General features: G+C 40.9%; 1 protein-coding gene across 1 annotated transcript in view; it reads right to left on the bottom strand.

Moving 5' to 3' along the window:
• Positions 1 to 17,368, bottom strand: part of LOC118585692 (calcium-binding mitochondrial carrier protein SCaMC-1) — a 51,134-nt gene that overhangs the window by 7,744 nt on the left and 26,022 nt on the right. Inside the window, exons 5-8 of the mRNA XM_036190523.1 lie at positions 16,755 to 16,913; positions 12,280 to 12,426; positions 2,738 to 2,845; positions 899 to 1,066 (exon numbers count right to left, since the gene is read on the bottom strand). Of these exons, the coding sequence (XP_036046416.1) occupies positions 899 to 1,066; positions 2,738 to 2,845; positions 12,280 to 12,426; positions 16,755 to 16,913 (582 nt within the window). The remainder of the gene's footprint in view (positions 1 to 898; positions 1,067 to 2,737; positions 2,846 to 12,279; positions 12,427 to 16,754; positions 16,914 to 17,368) is intronic.

The following is a 17,368-nucleotide window of genomic DNA, read 5'->3' as shown; positions in this document are numbered from 1 at the left end:
TTATTTTATAAAAAATTAAGACACAATCCTGGGTAGGTAGAAAAGGAAGGGATCTATGAAAAAGTGAAATTGGGTATAATAATAAATGAATAATCGATATATTTAAAATAAGTCTTCTGAGATATAATATATAATACAAAAATAATAACGTAAGTCTTCTGAGTCGCTTCCATTACCCACCTTCCTTCCTGAGCTGGGGCTCAGCTCTAGTGTGTGTGCTGGCTCACATCTGTCACAGCATGTCAGACAATCTGAGTTTCTCTTCAGGCTTGCCCAATTCCTCACCAGACCTTTGGGCTCTTAAAGGCCCCGAGTCCTTCCTTCAACCCAGTATCTAAAGCAACGGTTTGAATGTAGTGTGTGTTCAGTAAATGTTTGTCAGATTCCTAAGTTATCAAGCGGTCCGTGTGGCAGGGGTGACCCAGTTTTTGACCTGAGTGGCGGGAGTGACCCATGGTCTGTAGTCTGGGTTGCCTGAGCTGAGTTATCTGAACTTAAGTCTCCATGCTCATGTTTCATTTTGTAGGCTGAGCCGCCTTCCCCACCCCCACCTCCTAGGGACTGTCAGATGACAAGGGACGAAGCTTGGCTTTATCGGTGCCAGATTTCAGTAATCCTAATATTTCTGCTTATTTTTTCTGTGTCTCCCAGTCCCTCATGCCATCTTCTAATCTGAATTTTTGTTCATACTCTTTGTGAACAAAAGTAAATACGCATGGAAATCTAACACAAAAAGTGACTCAGTACATGTGTGCTCTCACAATCAGGGTGCTGGAAAGATCAAAGGACACACTAGGGGCCGTCCAGTCACACACAGTTCTCCCACCGGTACCCAGCTCTCCACCTTGCAGACTACCTACCTACACTGCGGATGGGAGCATGCTGGACCCTCACTCACCTCATACACAGCGAGATCGATGCCTGCATAAGGAATGATGCCCAGTAAGTTGGGAACGTAGCCTTTGTAAAAAGCCCCAAAGCCTTCCTGTTTCAAAATCTTCTTGGCACAGCCATATATTCCAGAGTATTGTCCAGTTTTGGCTACAGCTAGCCGGGTTTTCAGAACCTACATACCGGAGAACATAACACAGTATCATTCACATTTAACATCAAACAGTTCAAGTGTATTGATTTTGTGAACCACTAGGAAATTCTCTCTCTCAAGCGAATGTCCGGTTCATTTCATTGATAGATTCTCCCTCATGGGTTACTTCCACTGAGAAGCTAAAATCAGAGCCAGGGAGGGCCAGTTATTTCAAAGAGAGTCTGAAAGAGGGCTTTAAAAAAAAAAGAACCAGAAAATGGCCTAGGGGACAACTCCGGTATCTTCAGCTCGGAGCACAGGCTGAGGAGGTGGAGGAGCGGGAAGGGGATGGTATTGGTTAAAATGAGGGGTGTGTGGGTAGTATTAAAAAAAACTCTAGAGGCTCAGAGGTAGCACAGTCTACAAAGCACTTATGGCACAAGCATGTGGCCTTGAGTTTGACGCCCACAAAACCCACATAAAAAGCCAGGCGTGGGAGTGGATGCCTGTGACCGACCCCTGGGGAGGTAAGACGGACAGCTCTCTAGGCCTTACTGGCCTGTCAGCCTGGCCTATAACACTGAGCTCAGGCCGGTGAGAGAACCAGTCTCAAAATACAAGGTACACAGTGCCTCCTGATGAATGACACCTGAGGATGACCTCTGGCCTCCACAGGCACATGCACACACAGCTGCACCCACCCACACAAGCACACCTGTGTGCGCACATACACATGCACATGTACACAAATCTATTGGCATGCGTATCACAAAGAGGTTAGTTAAAGGTATATTTTCCTTAGATCTTATAAGTTATTGACCTACTTGTATCCATAAAACTATCCACATCTACTATATTAGTTTTGCTCTAAAGTGGGAGTTGGCAAACACTTTTGCAAAGGCCAAGCAATAAACATTTCAGTCTTTGCTAGCCTCCAATGCGAGTCTCTGTTAACGCATTCTTGGCTTTCTCTTCGCTTCTTCCTGTCTTTGTCAGGTGTAACCGCGATCCTTAACTGAGGCTGTCCAACACAGGTTGTCCACAGTTTGCTAGCCAGCCCATGTTCTTCTGGAAGGATATCTAGTTGTTATTACTAACCTACACCCAAAGCCTCAGCTTCCACTGCTGGGGTTATAGTACAAAAGCTCACTGGAGAGGAATGAGAGGTGTAACCCTGATCAGCGCTGTGGCCGCCGGTCTCTGAGATGGCCTCTGAGGGTCCTGTCTCCAGGGGTGCTCTGCTTTGCAGAGTCCCCTCACACACAGTACCAGGGTCAATCTGTGTAGCCAGCAGGGTACAGTGAAAGCGACAACAGGCACACAATTATTCCCACACAATCTCTTTCTCTCTTCTGGCTCACATCACTGACTGTAAAGGAAGTGAGGTTACCATGCTGTGAAGACACACAGGCCATCTAGAAAGGCTTGCCTAAGAGACCGATGCTTCCAGCCAACAGTCAGTGAGGCCTGGCAGCAGCCACCTCAGTGAACTTAAAAGCAGATCCACTCCAGGTTAGCCTCTAGATGAGTGCAGCCCTGGCGGACACCTTGACAGAAGGCAATTAAACACCCGGAGCCAGGGATCCCCAGCTATGCTGCTCTTACACTCCTAATTGCCAGAACTGTGAGATGCTAAGGCTTGTTTTAAGCTGTTGAGTTTGGGTTAACCTGGTATACAACTACACCAAGCAGTCAGGCCACAGTGGTACTTACCTCCATGGGATAGATAAAAGTCTGTGCAGTTGCCCCAGCCATGGAACCAGAAACGAACCTCTCAAAGGTTCCTAATTTTTGTCCTTCTTCAGTAAGCAGCTTCTTGTACTGTAAAAAGGAAGTTTTAAGATGCACACTAAACCCACTGAACCCACATCCTCCCCCTGGCCAACCATCCCCCACAACATCGACAACCCCTAGAGGCACAAGATCCACCTGTATCGGTTGGAAGAACAGACCCACTCTGCTGCCCTATCCCACCTACCCCAGCATCCTCCCCCTGAACAGCCCTCTCCAGTAACATCAGCAGACCCTGTAGGCGTAAGTGCCACCCACACAAGTTGGCAACCATAGGCACAGGCACAACCCACAACAGTTGGAAGACAGACCCCAAAGGCACAAAAGCCCACACCAGCCAGAAGAACTGGATGATACACTGGATCTAGGCACTCAAACACCCACAAACCTCAGCTGAGACAACTCTATTCAACCTGACAACCAGCCAATTACCAGAACCCTTGGGCATTCAGGGCAAAAATAAATAAATAAATAAAGGAACAAAAGACCCATCCAACAAAGACATCACAAGAATCAATACCTGTACCTATAACTATCCCAAACCCAGATGGGTAAACAGCAGTGTAAGAATACATTCAACAACATAAAGAGCAATATGGCACCACCAGAACCTAGTAGTTCTACAGCAGCAAGACTTGAACATCCCAACACAGATGAGGCAAAAGAAAACAAACATAAAAAGGACTTTATGAAGATAATAGAGGCCTTTAAAGAAGAAATAAAAAATTCCTTTAAAGAAAGGGAGGAAAAGACAAACAAAAAATTGGAAGAAATCAATTAATTCCTTTAAAAAGCCAAGAAGAAACAATCAAACAGATGAAAGAAACAACTCAAGGCTTGAAAATTGAAATAGAAGCAATAAAGAAAACAAAAACTGAGGGAATTCTGGAAATGGAAAATCTGGGAAATGGAACAGGAATTACAGATGCAAGTATAACCAACAAAATTCAAGAGATGGAAGAGAGAATCTCAGGCATTGAAGATATGATAGAGGAAATAAATTCATTGGTCAAAAAAAAATGTTGAATCCAACAAATTCTTAACACAAAACATCCAGCAAATCTGGGACACCATGAAAAGAGCAAACCTAAGAATAATAGGGATAGAAGAAGGAGTAGAATTCTAGCTCAAAGGCACAGAAAATAGATTCAACAAAATCATAGAAAAAAACTTTCCCAACCTAAAGAAGGAAATGCCTATGAAAGTACAAGAAGCTTACAGAACACCCAATAGACTGGACCCAAAAAAAGTCCCCTTGCCACAAAATAATCAAAACATTAAACATACAAAATAAAGAAAGAATATTAAGAGCTACAAAGGAGAAAGGCCAAGTAACACATAAAGGCAGAACTATCAGAATTATACCTGACTTCTCAATGGAAGCCAGAAGGTCCTGGACAGACACTAAGATGCCAGCCCAGGCTACTCTACCCAGAAAAACTTTCAATCACCATAGATGGAGAAAACAAGATATCCCACGACAAAACCAGATTTAAATAATACCTATCCACAAATCCAGCCCTACAGAAAGTACTAGAAGGAAAACTCCAACTCAAAGAAGTTAGCTGCACCCATAAAAACAAGCCAATAGATAACTTCACAGCAGCAAATCCCAAAGAAGGGAAATACACACATACCACCATCACTAACAAAACCAAAAATAACAGAAATTAACAATCACTGGTCATTAATATCCCACAATATCAATTATCTCAATTTGCCTATAAAAAGACACAGTCTAACAGAATGGGTATGAAAACAGGACCCATCCTTCTGCTGTATACAAGAAACACATTTCAACCTCAAAGACAGGCATTACCTCAGAGTAAAGAATTTGAAAAAAGATTTTCCAATCAAATGGACTGAAGAAACAAGCTGGTGTAACTATCCTAATATCCAACAACATAGACTTCAAACTAAAATTAATCAAAAGAAATGGAAAATGACATTTCATATTCATCACAGGAAAAAATCCATCAAGATGACATCTCACCTCTGAATATTTATCCCCCAAATACAAGGAAGTCCATGCTGTGGATATGTTCTGTATGCTGTGAATGTGTTGCTCTTATTGGTTGCTAAATAAAATGCTAATTGGCTAGTAGCCAGGTAGGAAGTATAGGCAGGACAAAGAGAGAGGAGAATGCTGGGAGGTGGAAGGCTGAGTCAGGAGACACTGCCAGCAGCTGCCACTATGAGAAGCAAGATGTAAGGTACCAGTAAGCCACAAGCCACGTGGCAACTTATAGATTAATAAAAATGGGTTAATTTAAGATATAAGAACTAGATAGCAAGAATCCTGAGCCATTAGTCCAAACAGTTTAAATAATATAAGCGTCTGTGTGTTTATTTGGGTCTGAGTGGTTGTGGGTCTGAGCTGGACTGGAGAAAACTCCAGCTACACATCCACATTTGTAAAAGAAGCATTACTAAAGCTTAAATCACACATCAAATTACACACACTAATAGTGGGAGACTTTAACACCCCACTCTCACCAATGGACAGGTCTGCCAGACAGAAACTTAACAGAGAAATAAGGGAACTAACAGACATGATGACTCAAATGGACTTACCAGACATCTACAGAATATTCCAACCTAACACAAAAGAATATATCTTCTTAGCACCTCATGGAACCTTCTCTAAAACCGATAACAAACAGTCACAAAGCAAACCTCAACAGATACAAAAAAAAATGGAATAACTCTCTGTATTTTATAAGATCACCATGGCTTCAGATTAGAATTCAACAATAACACAAATTGCAGAAAGCCTACAAACTCATGGAAATTGAACAACACTCAACTGAATCACCACTGGGTCAAGGAAGAAATAAAGTAAAAAATTAAAGACTTCCTAGAATTCAATGAAAATGAATGCACAACATACCCAAACTTATGGGACACTATAAAAGCAGATTAAGAGGAAAGTTCATAGTACTAAGTGCCTACTACATAAAGAATTTGGAGAAATCTTACACTATTGATTTAACAGCACATCTGAAAACCCTAGAACAAAAAGAAGCAAACTCACCCAAGAGGAGCAGGTGCCAGGAAATCATCAAACTGAGGGCTGAAGTCAATAAAACAGAAATGAAAAGAACAATACAAAGAATGAATACAAATGAAACAAAGAATTGGTTCTTTGAGAAAATCAACAAAATAGACAAACCCTTATCCAAATGAACCAAAAAAGCAGAGGAAGACTATCCAAATTAACAAAACAGACACTGAGGAAATCCAGAGAATCATTAAGTCATATTTCAAAAATCTATACTCCACAAAATTGAAAATTCTAAAGGAAATGGGCAATTTTCTGGAGAGGTACTATATACCAAAATTAAATCAAGACTAGATGAACAATTTAAATAGACTGATAACCCCTAAGGAAATAGTCATTAAAAGTCTCCCAACAAAAAAAGCCTAGGGCCAGATGGTTTAAGCAAAGAATTCTACCACAATTTCAAAGAAGAGCTAATACCAATACTCCCAAGTTGTTCCACACAATAGAAACAAGGAACATTACCAAACTCCTTTTATGAAGCTACAGTTACCATGATACCCAAACTACACAAAGACGCAACAAAGACAGAGAATTACAGACCAATCTCCCTCATGAACATTGATGCAAAAGTTCTCAATAAAATACTAGCAAACTGAATCTAGGAATATAAAAAAAAAAAAAATCCACTGTGACCAATTAGGCTTCTTCCCAGAGACACAGGGATGGTCCATCATACAAAAATCTGTCAGTGTAATCTATCATATAAACAAACTGAAAGAAAAAAAACACATGATCATCTCATTAGATTCTGAAAAAGCCTTTGACAATATTCAACACTCCTTCATGATAAAGGTCTCAGAGAGATCAGAGATACAAGGAGCATATTTGAACACAATAAAAACAATATACAGCAAGCCAACAGCCAACATCAAATTAAATGGAGAGAAACACAGAGCAATTCTGCTAAAATCAGGAACAAGACAAGGCTGTCCACTTTCCCCATACTTATTCAACATAATACTTGAAGTTCTAGCCAGAGCAATAAGACAACAAAAGGAGATCAAAGAGATACAAATTGGAAAGGAAGAAGTCAAACTTTCACTATTTGCAGATGATATGATAGTATACATAAGTGACCCCAAAAATTCTTCCAGGGAACTCCTACAGCTGATAAACACCTTCAGTAAGGTGGCAGGATACAAGATTAACTAAAAAAAATCAGTAGCCCACCTATATACAAATGATAAATGGGATGAGAAAGTGATCAGAGAAATAACACCCTTAACAATGGCCATAAATAATATAAAATATCTTAGGGAAACTCTAACCAAATAAGTGAAAGGCCTGTATGACAAGAACTTTAAGTCTTTGAAGAATGAAATTGAAGAAGATATCAGAAAATAGATCTCCCATGCTCCTAGATAGGTAGGATTAACATAGTAAAAATGGCAATATTATCAAAAGCAATCTACAGATTCAATGCAGTCCCCATCAAAATCCCAACACAATTCTTCACAGACCTCAAAAGAACAATACTCAACTTCATATGGAAAAATAAAAAGACCCATGATAGCCAAAAAGAATCCTGTACAATAAAACAACCTCTGGGGGCATTACCATCCCTGACTTCAAGCTCTATTATAGAGCTATAATAATAAAAACAGTTTGATATTGGCATTAAAAACAGATACATGGATCAATGGAATCGAATCAAAGACCCTTACATAATCCACACACCTATGAACACCTGATTTTTGACAAAGAAGCCAAAAATATACAATGGAAAAAAGAAAGCATCTTCAACAAATGGTGCTGGCATAACTGGATGTCAACATGCAGAACATTGCAAATAGATCCATATCTGTCACTATGCACAAAACTCAGGCACAAGTGGATCAAAGACCTCAACATAAATCCAGTTACACTGAACTTGATAGAAGAGAAAGTGGGAAGTATACTGCCTTGTACACATTGGCACAGGAGACTACTTCCTGAATATAACACCAGTAGTACAGACACTGAAATTGACAATAAATGGGACCTCCTGAAACAGAAAAGTTTCTGTAACGCAAAGGACACTGTCAATAAGACAAAATGGCAGCCAACAGAATGGGAAAAGAGTTTCACCAACCTCACATCTGACAGAGGGCTGATCTCCAAAATATATAAAGAACTCAAGAAGCTAGACATAAAAACACCAAATAATCCAACTAAAAAATGGGGTACAAATTTAAACAAAGAATTCTCAACAGAAGAATCTCAAATGGCTGAGATACACTTAAAGAATTGTTCAACATTCTTAGCTCTCAGGGAAATGCAAATCAAAACAACTCTGAGATACCATCTTACACCTGTCAGGATGGCTATGATCAAAAACACTGAAGACAGCTTATGTTGGAGAGAATGTGGAGCAAGGGAACACTCCTACACTGTTGGTGGGAGTGCAAATTTGTACAGCCACTTTGGAAATCAGTGTGAAGGTTTCTCAGAAAATTGGGAATCAATCTACCTCAAGACCCAGCTATACCACTCTTGGGCATATAGGCAAGGAATGCTCAATCATACCACAAGGACACTTGCTCAACTATGTTCATATCAGCATTATTCATAATAGCCAGAACCTGGAAACAACCTAGATGTCCCTCAACTGAAGAATGGATAAAGAAAATGTGGTTTCATATACATAAAGGATTTTTACTCAGTGGTAAAAAATAAAAAAAATAAATAAATAAATAACCTCGTGAAATTTACAGGCAAATGGTTGGAACTAGAAAAAAAAAATCATCCTGAGTGAGGTAACCCAGACCCAAAAAGACAAACATGGTATGTACTCACTCATAAGTGGATATTAGATATAAAGCAAAGGATAACTAGGCTGCAATTCACAGCCCCAGAGAACCCTAAGAGGAATGGATCACCCAGGGAAGACGAAATAGATGAGATCTCCCAGGTGAACTGGGGGTAGGGGAAGGGGAAGAGGAAGTGGGAACATGAGAGATCGGGTTAGTAGAGTTGAGGGAGTGAAGGAGATAGCAAGAGCAATGAAAGAGATATTTTGATAGAGGGGGCCATTATGGGGTGTGGGAGAAACCTGGTGCCAGGGAAACTCCCGGGAATCAACAAAAATGACCCCAGCTAAGACTCCTAGCAATAGTGGCTTTCCCCTGTAATCAGATTGGTGACTACCCTAATTGGCATCATAGAATCTTCATCCAGTAACTGATGGAAGCAGATGCAGAGATCCACAGCTAAGCACTGGGCCTAGCTCCAGGAGTCCTGCTAAAGAAAGGGAGGAAGGATTGTACCGAATGAGTCAGGGGTGTCAAGGTCATGAAGGGGGAACCCACAAAGACAGCTGACCCAAGCTTGTGGGAGCTCAGGGACTCTAGACCAACAGCTTTGGGAACCTGTGTGGCACTGACCTAGTCCTCTGCAGGTGGGTGACAGCGTGTAGCTTGGTCTGTTTGTGGGGTGAGGTAAATATGAATCTACTCTGAGAAAAAAGATAAAGAATAATAGGATAAATGGGTTGATCACTGAATCTACTGTAAGAAGAAAAAGGGGAAGATATAAAAATGACAAAAGGTAGACTACTGAATCTATTATGAAAAGAAAAAGGATAGAATATAAATATGATAAGATAAAAAGGTCAATTATTGAATCTACAATTAAAAAGGAACTACTTGTTTTAAATAGGATAAGTAATGAATTTTTTGGTCTGAGCTTATCAAATGTTACTGAACTTGGATATTGTTAATATATATATAATGGAGTTTTTCATCTGAAAATGTTAATGGACTAGACATCGTTAATGTAATTCTCGACTGTATATATTGTATATACTTATTGGACAGTTTTTCTTGTATTAGTTATAAGCTTTTCTTAATTTTAGACAAAAAAGGGGGGAAATGTGGTATTGTATTCCCCGAAATATTGTGCACCCTAATAAACTTATCTGGGGTCAGAGACAGAACAGCCACAATATTAAACATAGAGGATAGGCAGTGGTAGCACACACCTTTAATGCTAGCATTCCATAGAGCTGTTCAAGGATATATCCAAGCTTGGTGACTCATGCTTTTAATCCCAGAGAGTGATGGTAGAAAACAGAAAGATATATAAGGCATGAGGACCAGAAACTAGAAGCATTTGGCCGGTTAGGCTTTTAGGCTTTGGAGCAGCAGTTCAGCTGAGATTCATTCTGGATAAGTCTCAGAGGCTTCTAGTCTGAGGAAACAGGATCATCTGAGGAACTGGTGAGGTGAGGTAGCTGTGGCTTGTTCTGCTTCTCTGATCTTCCAGCATTCACCCCAATACCTGGCTCCAGGTTTGTTTTATTAATAAGACTCTTTAGGATTCCTGCTACAGTGGGGCCCTTAGCAGTGGGACCAGGACCTGTCCCTGGTGCATGAGCTAATGTTTTAGAACCTACTTCCTATGATGGGATGCCTCACTCAGCCTTGACGCAGGGAGGAGCAGCTTGGTTCTGCCCCAACTTGATTTGCCATGTTTTGTTGACTCCTATGGAAGATCTTACCCTTTCTGAATGGAGACAGAGGAGGAATGGATGGGGGAGTGGATGTAGAAGGGAGGTGGGGGAGGAAACAGGAGGAGAAGAGCTAGGGAAAACTGAGGTTGGTATGTAAAATAAATTTTAAAAAATTAATTTAAAAAAGATGCACATTAATAGCAGCCTTAGGGTAACTGTGCCCCCTCCCAAATTCTTATATTAAATCCTAATCTTCATTGTGATTGTCTCAGGAGATGAGGCCTTTGGGGACATTTGTGGTTAGAAGAGGTTCTAAGGCCTCAGGATAGCACTAGCATCCTTATCAGAAGAGACACCTGACCGTTTACATTCCACCAAACCGTGCACCAAGGCCATATGACTATGGAGCAAGAAGCCAGGAAGAGAGTCTCCACTGCCTGGCCTCTTGATCTGATACTGCTTAAGCTTGAAAAGTGTGAAAAATAAGTTTCTACTGTTAAACCACACCTTAGATGGTATTTCATGGTGGCAAAACACAAATCAGATCCTAGAAATCAATTCACTTGCAGTGTGATGAGATGCCTCAAGACTCATACTCTACATTAACAATCCTAGCAGAAATGTGGGGCTTAAATGCTGATTCTGTTTCCTGGGAAGTAGGTTTTCAAATTAGGTCTCCATGTGGCTGGCAATATAGCTCAGTGGTCGAGCTCTTGCCTGGCCCATGTAGCGACCCTAAATTCAAATTCCAGCATCATTAAAAAGAGGGGGGGAGTGGCTAGAACTCAGTAAGCCTGTTGGAAGGGCCAGGTTAAGAATACGTCAGGGGGTACCAAGTGTGCTGTGGGGGAGTTTTCAGATATACCAAACCTCCTCATATTGATATTGATAATAACAGCATTATTTTTGAATATGTATCTTAAGTTCTGGCTTTCCTATTATAAAATTAGTCATAATTTGAATGTTCAGGCATTCAAATCGGGAAGATCTTTTTTCCCAGGATGGGCTCCACCTGAGGCCAGCTGCTCTTTGCGTCTCTATTTCGCAATCAAAGAATGGATACCACCAGCTCTGGTCATTTCAAAAGAGTGGCACTTCTCCAGAACAGCATCAACCGTACTCAGATAAGAAACTGGAGTGTGGAGTTGAACTTTGAGGCTCATTTGGACCATGATGAACGATAAAGGAAGAGACGACAGAAGAACAACTAATTGTATAGCAGCTCCAATGGAAGCTGTATAGAAGCCAATCTCTAACCTACCACTGTGATTTAATCTAGTCAGCAGAGAGGGAGGCAAATGCCTTCATTTACTACCTCATTCATTCGCTCAACAAACACTCAGCCCTTCACCCATGCTGGGCTCTGCCCGGGTGCTGGAGTGCAGGGAGAAGCCAGATACCCTGTCTTCATGGAATTTTCAAGCTAAGTACAATTCCATTCACACAAAGGAATTCATCTGAACAGTTTTCTTTCCAGAAATCAAAGTTTGTAAAACTTAGATGAAGTGCCCCCTGCGTCCACTAGAATTCAAGACGAGTCAGCTAAAAATCATGCTTTGAGGAGCTACTTAGGAAAGAGGTCGGTAGCAGGGCAGTGGTGGCGCACACCTTTAATCCCAGCACTCGGGAGGCAGAGGCAGGAGGATCTCTGTGAGTTTGAGGCCAGCCTGGTCTACAAAGTGAGTTCCAGGAAAGGCGCAAAGCTACACAGAGAAACCCTGTCTCGAAAAACAAAAAGAAAAAAGAAAAGAGGTTGGTGGGGAAAGCCTCCCTCTCTAAATGGTATTATGGAATCCAAAATCCTATAATTCAGCTGTGTGAAATCACTGAGTTTATCGAGTTCTAGTCTCCCATAAGGAATTGCCTTGTGGAGTATTAGGAATCGACACCCAAAGCATTTGCATACTGATCTTTACTGAATGAGTTAGCTAACTTCTTCTGTTAATCTTTTCCACAGGTAATAACAGTTACCTGTTCATAAGCCCAGAACTTAACAGCTGTCTCGGGAGCAATTTTAATGACATTTGTGCCATTTCCTCTCCAAAGGGAACGGATTCCTCCTTCCTTCACCATCTGCCGAAAGCCTCCAAATATATTCATTGATTTGGAACCATGAACCTAAAAATAAAAGCAAAGTGTCATGGGATACTTCTGCATATTGTTGAAACTATTTCGAAAGTAGGTCTGAGCTGAATCCAAACGCTAGATGCTGAATGCTAAAGCCTCCAGAGAGCATCTCTGATGGGCTGCAATGTTCTGCTCACCGTTTTTACACATCAATACCAGGAAAGAAAGGCATCAGGGCTGCACAGGGCACATACAGAAGCAGATCTACATTTCGAAGTTTCCTGGACTTGGCCCTCTGCACTTCCTTTCCTTGGTTAATTTGAATCCTTATTTCTTCCCTGTAATAACCACAACCGTGAGTCTGCATTTTTATGAGGCCATCTAGTGAACTATCAAGCCTGCAGGAGACTTTGAAACCCCTTCAAATGTGTAGAAATGACAATCTTAACAAATCCACTTTATTTTAAATAATAAACTTCACAATAACTTATGACAAAGGAAAAGATGTATGCTATGGATATTGCTCTGTGTAAATAAAGTTCTGATTGGCCAGTGGCCAGGCAGGAAGTATAGGCGGGACAAGAGAGAAGAGAATTCTGGGAAGTAGAAGGTTGGAGAGAAACACCGCCAGCCGCCGCCATGAGAAGCAACATGTAAAGACACTGGTAAGCCACAAGGCATGTGGCAAAGTATAGACTAACAGGAATGGGTTAATTTAAGATAGAAAAAGCAGATAACAAGAAGCCTGCCACGGCCATACAGTTTGTAAACAATGTAAGTTTCTGTGTGCTTTCTTGGTTGGGTCTGAGCGATTGTGGGACTGGCGGGTAAGAGAGATTTGTCCTGACTGGGTCAGGCAGGAAAACTCTAACTACAAATGGTGCCCAACGTGTTGGCAAGAATTTCCACCTAAAACCTGAGAAAAAAGATTCTAAAACAGAGCTAAAAAGAACTTCCTAGTTGTCTTTCTCAAGGTAGCGGCAGCCTGCCGGTTTGAGCTACTATGGCGGGTTCCTGGCGGGTTCGTCTGACCTGCAGTGCAGCGGGAATGAGGAATCTACAAGTGGCACTTTACTCTGCTGAATGGTGGATTTAGCCTTTGCTAGTTTAAGAAAAGAAAAAAAAAGGTTTCTGGGCTATGCACTGCTTTGATAGAACTGCTTCTGATAGTTGATGGTATACATGGCTCCAGACCCAGAGCTGGTGGTAAACTGTACCACAGCCATGTTGGGAAGCTGAGGTGGGCGGAGCCAGCAGCCACAGCAGCGTTTCAGTCTTACAAAGATGGATATTACACAAAGAATCTGGTTTGTCTTGTCTTTGGGATTTTTAACTACAGAAAAAGATTTGATCGTAAAAACTGTTGAGTTAAACAAATATGTAAATATAAAGGTACCTTGACTTCAAAATTTGGATATAAGGATATGTTGCTTTGGAAAGGAGTCTCTGCTTTTGTTTCCACAGAAAGCCAGAGGCTGTGGATTTGTTCCAGATTAAGATACATCAGATTTTATCAGCCAAGACCACCTGAAGGTCTCCGATGACACCATGGCCCAGATGATCCAACATCCAAAATGGTTTCAAGGCAACTGGCTCAGAGGTTCACCCCAATGGACTACTCCATAATCCTAAAATTTTCTTTGTGTTCCCATAAGATACAGCGCCCCCCTCCAGCAGGAAGTAGTAAGAGAAACTACGCCCAAATTTCCAGCTTGCTTTGGAGATGGAATTGGCTCACTCCTTCTCTAAACCCAGACATATTGCTAAAAGAAAAGGTTAAGAGATTTTTGTGTCCCAAATCAGAAGAGCCCTCTGGTGTGGGACAGAAAAAAAACAATATTTTTATTTAAAGCAGGTTGATTACAAATGTGATCTCTTTCTAAAGATAAAAAGGGGACATGATATAGATATGATAGGATGAAGGGTAGATTAAGGAACCTACTTCTAAAGAACAATGACTTGTTTAAAATGTTTTACATTGGTATAGATTTTAGTCTAATGATACAAACTTAAAGTTAATTTTGTTATATTGTGTATATATTTCTACTCATATTTAATGTATTATGTTTATATAGCTCATTTTAAATTGTAATGGATAATTAAAAATAGATTAATAATTAGTCATCTATGATAATCATACTCATAGCCATGTTAGTTAAGTCTTCTAGGTATACATAGAGATATTTCAGATAGATAGGTAATCTTCAAATACTTCAAAGACCTTCAGAATATGGCATTTAAAATATTTTTAAAATTTAGACTTTCTGGACAGTGAGACATGTCTGCTCCTGGCAGCACCATTTTACTTCAGAGAGGAGGATGGGCATTAAAGACACTTCATATGGAGTTTATCTTCACCTTGGCAAAAATAGCCATTTGGACAAGAAACGGTTCTTGCCTGGACTGCTTGATCGACTGGACATGCAGGACCCATAGAAAGGTGACCACTGAACTTTGTTTGACAAAATGGTCCTTCAGGTTCCTGCTTCGCAGAGGAAACTGCCAGACATTCTACAGGACACTGAGAGAAGTGACTGAGAGACTCTAGCCTTGAGAGCTGAAGACAAATGCTCCAACTTTACAAAGGAACATTAGGTGACTGTCCAGACTGCCAGCTGTCTCTGTCTACCCTGCAAGACTCCCGAAAGTTGCTTGCATCCTTCTCCCGGTTCTCAGGTAATATTATATCCTTCTGAGGTCTTTGATGTGGTTGAAGACTAGATAGTTATAAATTCCTCAGTTATGATAAAAGATAAGTTAGATATAAAACCTTAGACTCACAAATATAAGATAGATAGGATATCTTCTTTAATGTTGTAACTATAATTCTTGCTTGATAATTGTTTTGTTATATGTAATTGTACTATGTAAAAGTTAAAACCTTCCTTAAAAAAAAAAAGAAAAGGGGAAGTGCTATGGATATTGCTCTGTGTAAATAAAGTTCTGATTGGCCAGTGGCCAGGCAGGAAGTATAGGCGGGACAAGAGAGAAGAGAATTCTGGGAAGTAGAAGGTTGGAGAGGAACACCGCCAGCCGCTGCCACCATGAGAAGCAACATGTAAAGACACTGGTAAGCCACGAGCCACGTGGCAAAGTATCGACTAACAGAAATGGGTTAATTTAAGATAGAAGAAGTAGATAACAAGAAGCCTGCCACAGCCATACAGTTTCTAAACAATGTAAGTTTCTGTGTGCTTACTTGGTTGGGTCTGAGTGACTGTGGAACTGGCGGGTGAGAGAGATTTGTCCTGACTGTGGGCCAGGCAGGAAAACTCTAACTACAGATGTATGCCTATTCAAGCTTCCTCAAGGTCAGTTTACTACTGTACTAAAGAAAAAAGCATCTATCTTTTTTGTTTAAACAATTTTTTAAAAAGTGTTGAATATATATATATAAAGCACAACTTTAAAAACTTTTTAGAGGAATCTTAGGAATGGCTTAGTGCCTAAGAGCACAGGCCACTCTTACAGAGGACAAAGGTTTGATTCCCACTACCTACAAAGTGGCTTACAACCATGTGTAACTCCAGTTCCAGGGGATTTGGCACCTTCTTCTGGGATCTGTGGGCACTGCATGGCAAAACACCCATACATATAAAATAAAATAAAAACATTTTTAAGCAACTGCTATGGTCTTCTAGGTTATTCCAGTATGCTAGTGCCTCTGTAAGTTCAACTTTAGGGCCGCCCTTGTTATATGCTCTGGCTCCCATTATGGAACGGAGGAAATGAGATCTCAGAAGTCAAACGCAGGGTTAGAACCAAGGGATCTGGAGGTGAAGTAACGTCATGCCTCATCTATTCTTCTTCATTAAGGAAACTTTAATTCTTACAGTCTCGGTCTCCTCATACGTAAAGTGAAGGCACACCACCTGCTTTCCTGAGCTCCCGTGAGTATGAAATGGGTTACCATGGTGTGTACAAATGGATATTCTTTCTTTTCTCTTTTCTCCATGTGGCCAGCCCCAGGCCAGTGAGCAACCAGGTCTGTCTAGAAACCTGGGCCTTTTCTGCTAACCTGAGCTCTAGAGTCACTTCTAAAATTATATTCTTGTCACCAAGATTCTATACTTGAGAAATCCTGTTTTCTCAAGTCATAACATCAAAGAAAATGTAAGTAATTTAATGAGAACCCTATAATAGTGACAAGGTTTTTGGTTTTGTTTGTAATTAGACATTTGAAGTCATAGAATACTGAAGACTAAGATTTCATTACACACAAGTGCTAACAATTTACAGTTTAATGGAACAGAACCAAATACTTAGACGTGTGCCTAATCTTCGGGTTAATGGTAGCAGACTATAATTTTCTACAGTATGAAGGCCTGTGGCTGGACATAGCATGCTTTCCATACAGGCTGGCACAAGGCCCGGCTCACCTGCATCATGACCTTGAGTCGATCCAAGGGAGCAGTGCTTGTTCGAGAGGTTGCGCCAGCCACGCCTCCTGCCAGAAGCTGCCGCCACCACTGTCCTGATTTCCTCTCATCTTCTGTGAACTCGTCCGGAATAGTTAAGCTATCCCCTATGTCAATTCCCTGGTAAAGTGGAAAGAGATCCCACAGTTCTTCAGTCCCAAACAGATAAGCCCAGAACTTTCTTTTTGTGTCAGAGCTGTTACTGTTCCAATCAAGGTTCTTCCTTGGGATTGACAGTGAGCCAGTCTGAGCACACATGAGTGAGCATCTAGACACCCTGAAAGTAATGCAGGATCAACGTAATGCAGAGTCGATGCACAAGACCTGAGAACTGTCCATTGCAAAGTCACAAGTTTGTTTTTTTTTTTTTTTTTGGAGCTGAGGATCGAACCCAGGGCCTTGCGCTTGCTAGGCAAGCACTCTACCACTGAGCTAAATCCCCAACCCTTCTCTTTCTTTTCAAATCAGGTGGCTTTTATTGGACTGAATTGCAATGAAGGGGTAATATTTTGCCACTGTTCTCTATATAGCTTGAGAACAGTTTTATCACTATGATGCTTTTGCAACATAATTAT

The sequence above is a fragment of the Onychomys torridus genome, chromosome 6 (genome assembly GCF_903995425.1).
Source record: "Onychomys torridus chromosome 6, mOncTor1.1, whole genome shotgun sequence".
NCBI lineage: Eukaryota > Metazoa > Chordata > Mammalia > Rodentia > Cricetidae > Onychomys > Onychomys torridus.
Note: the sequence above shows the minus strand (reverse complement) of the source record. Positions and strands in the feature narration are given on the sequence as shown.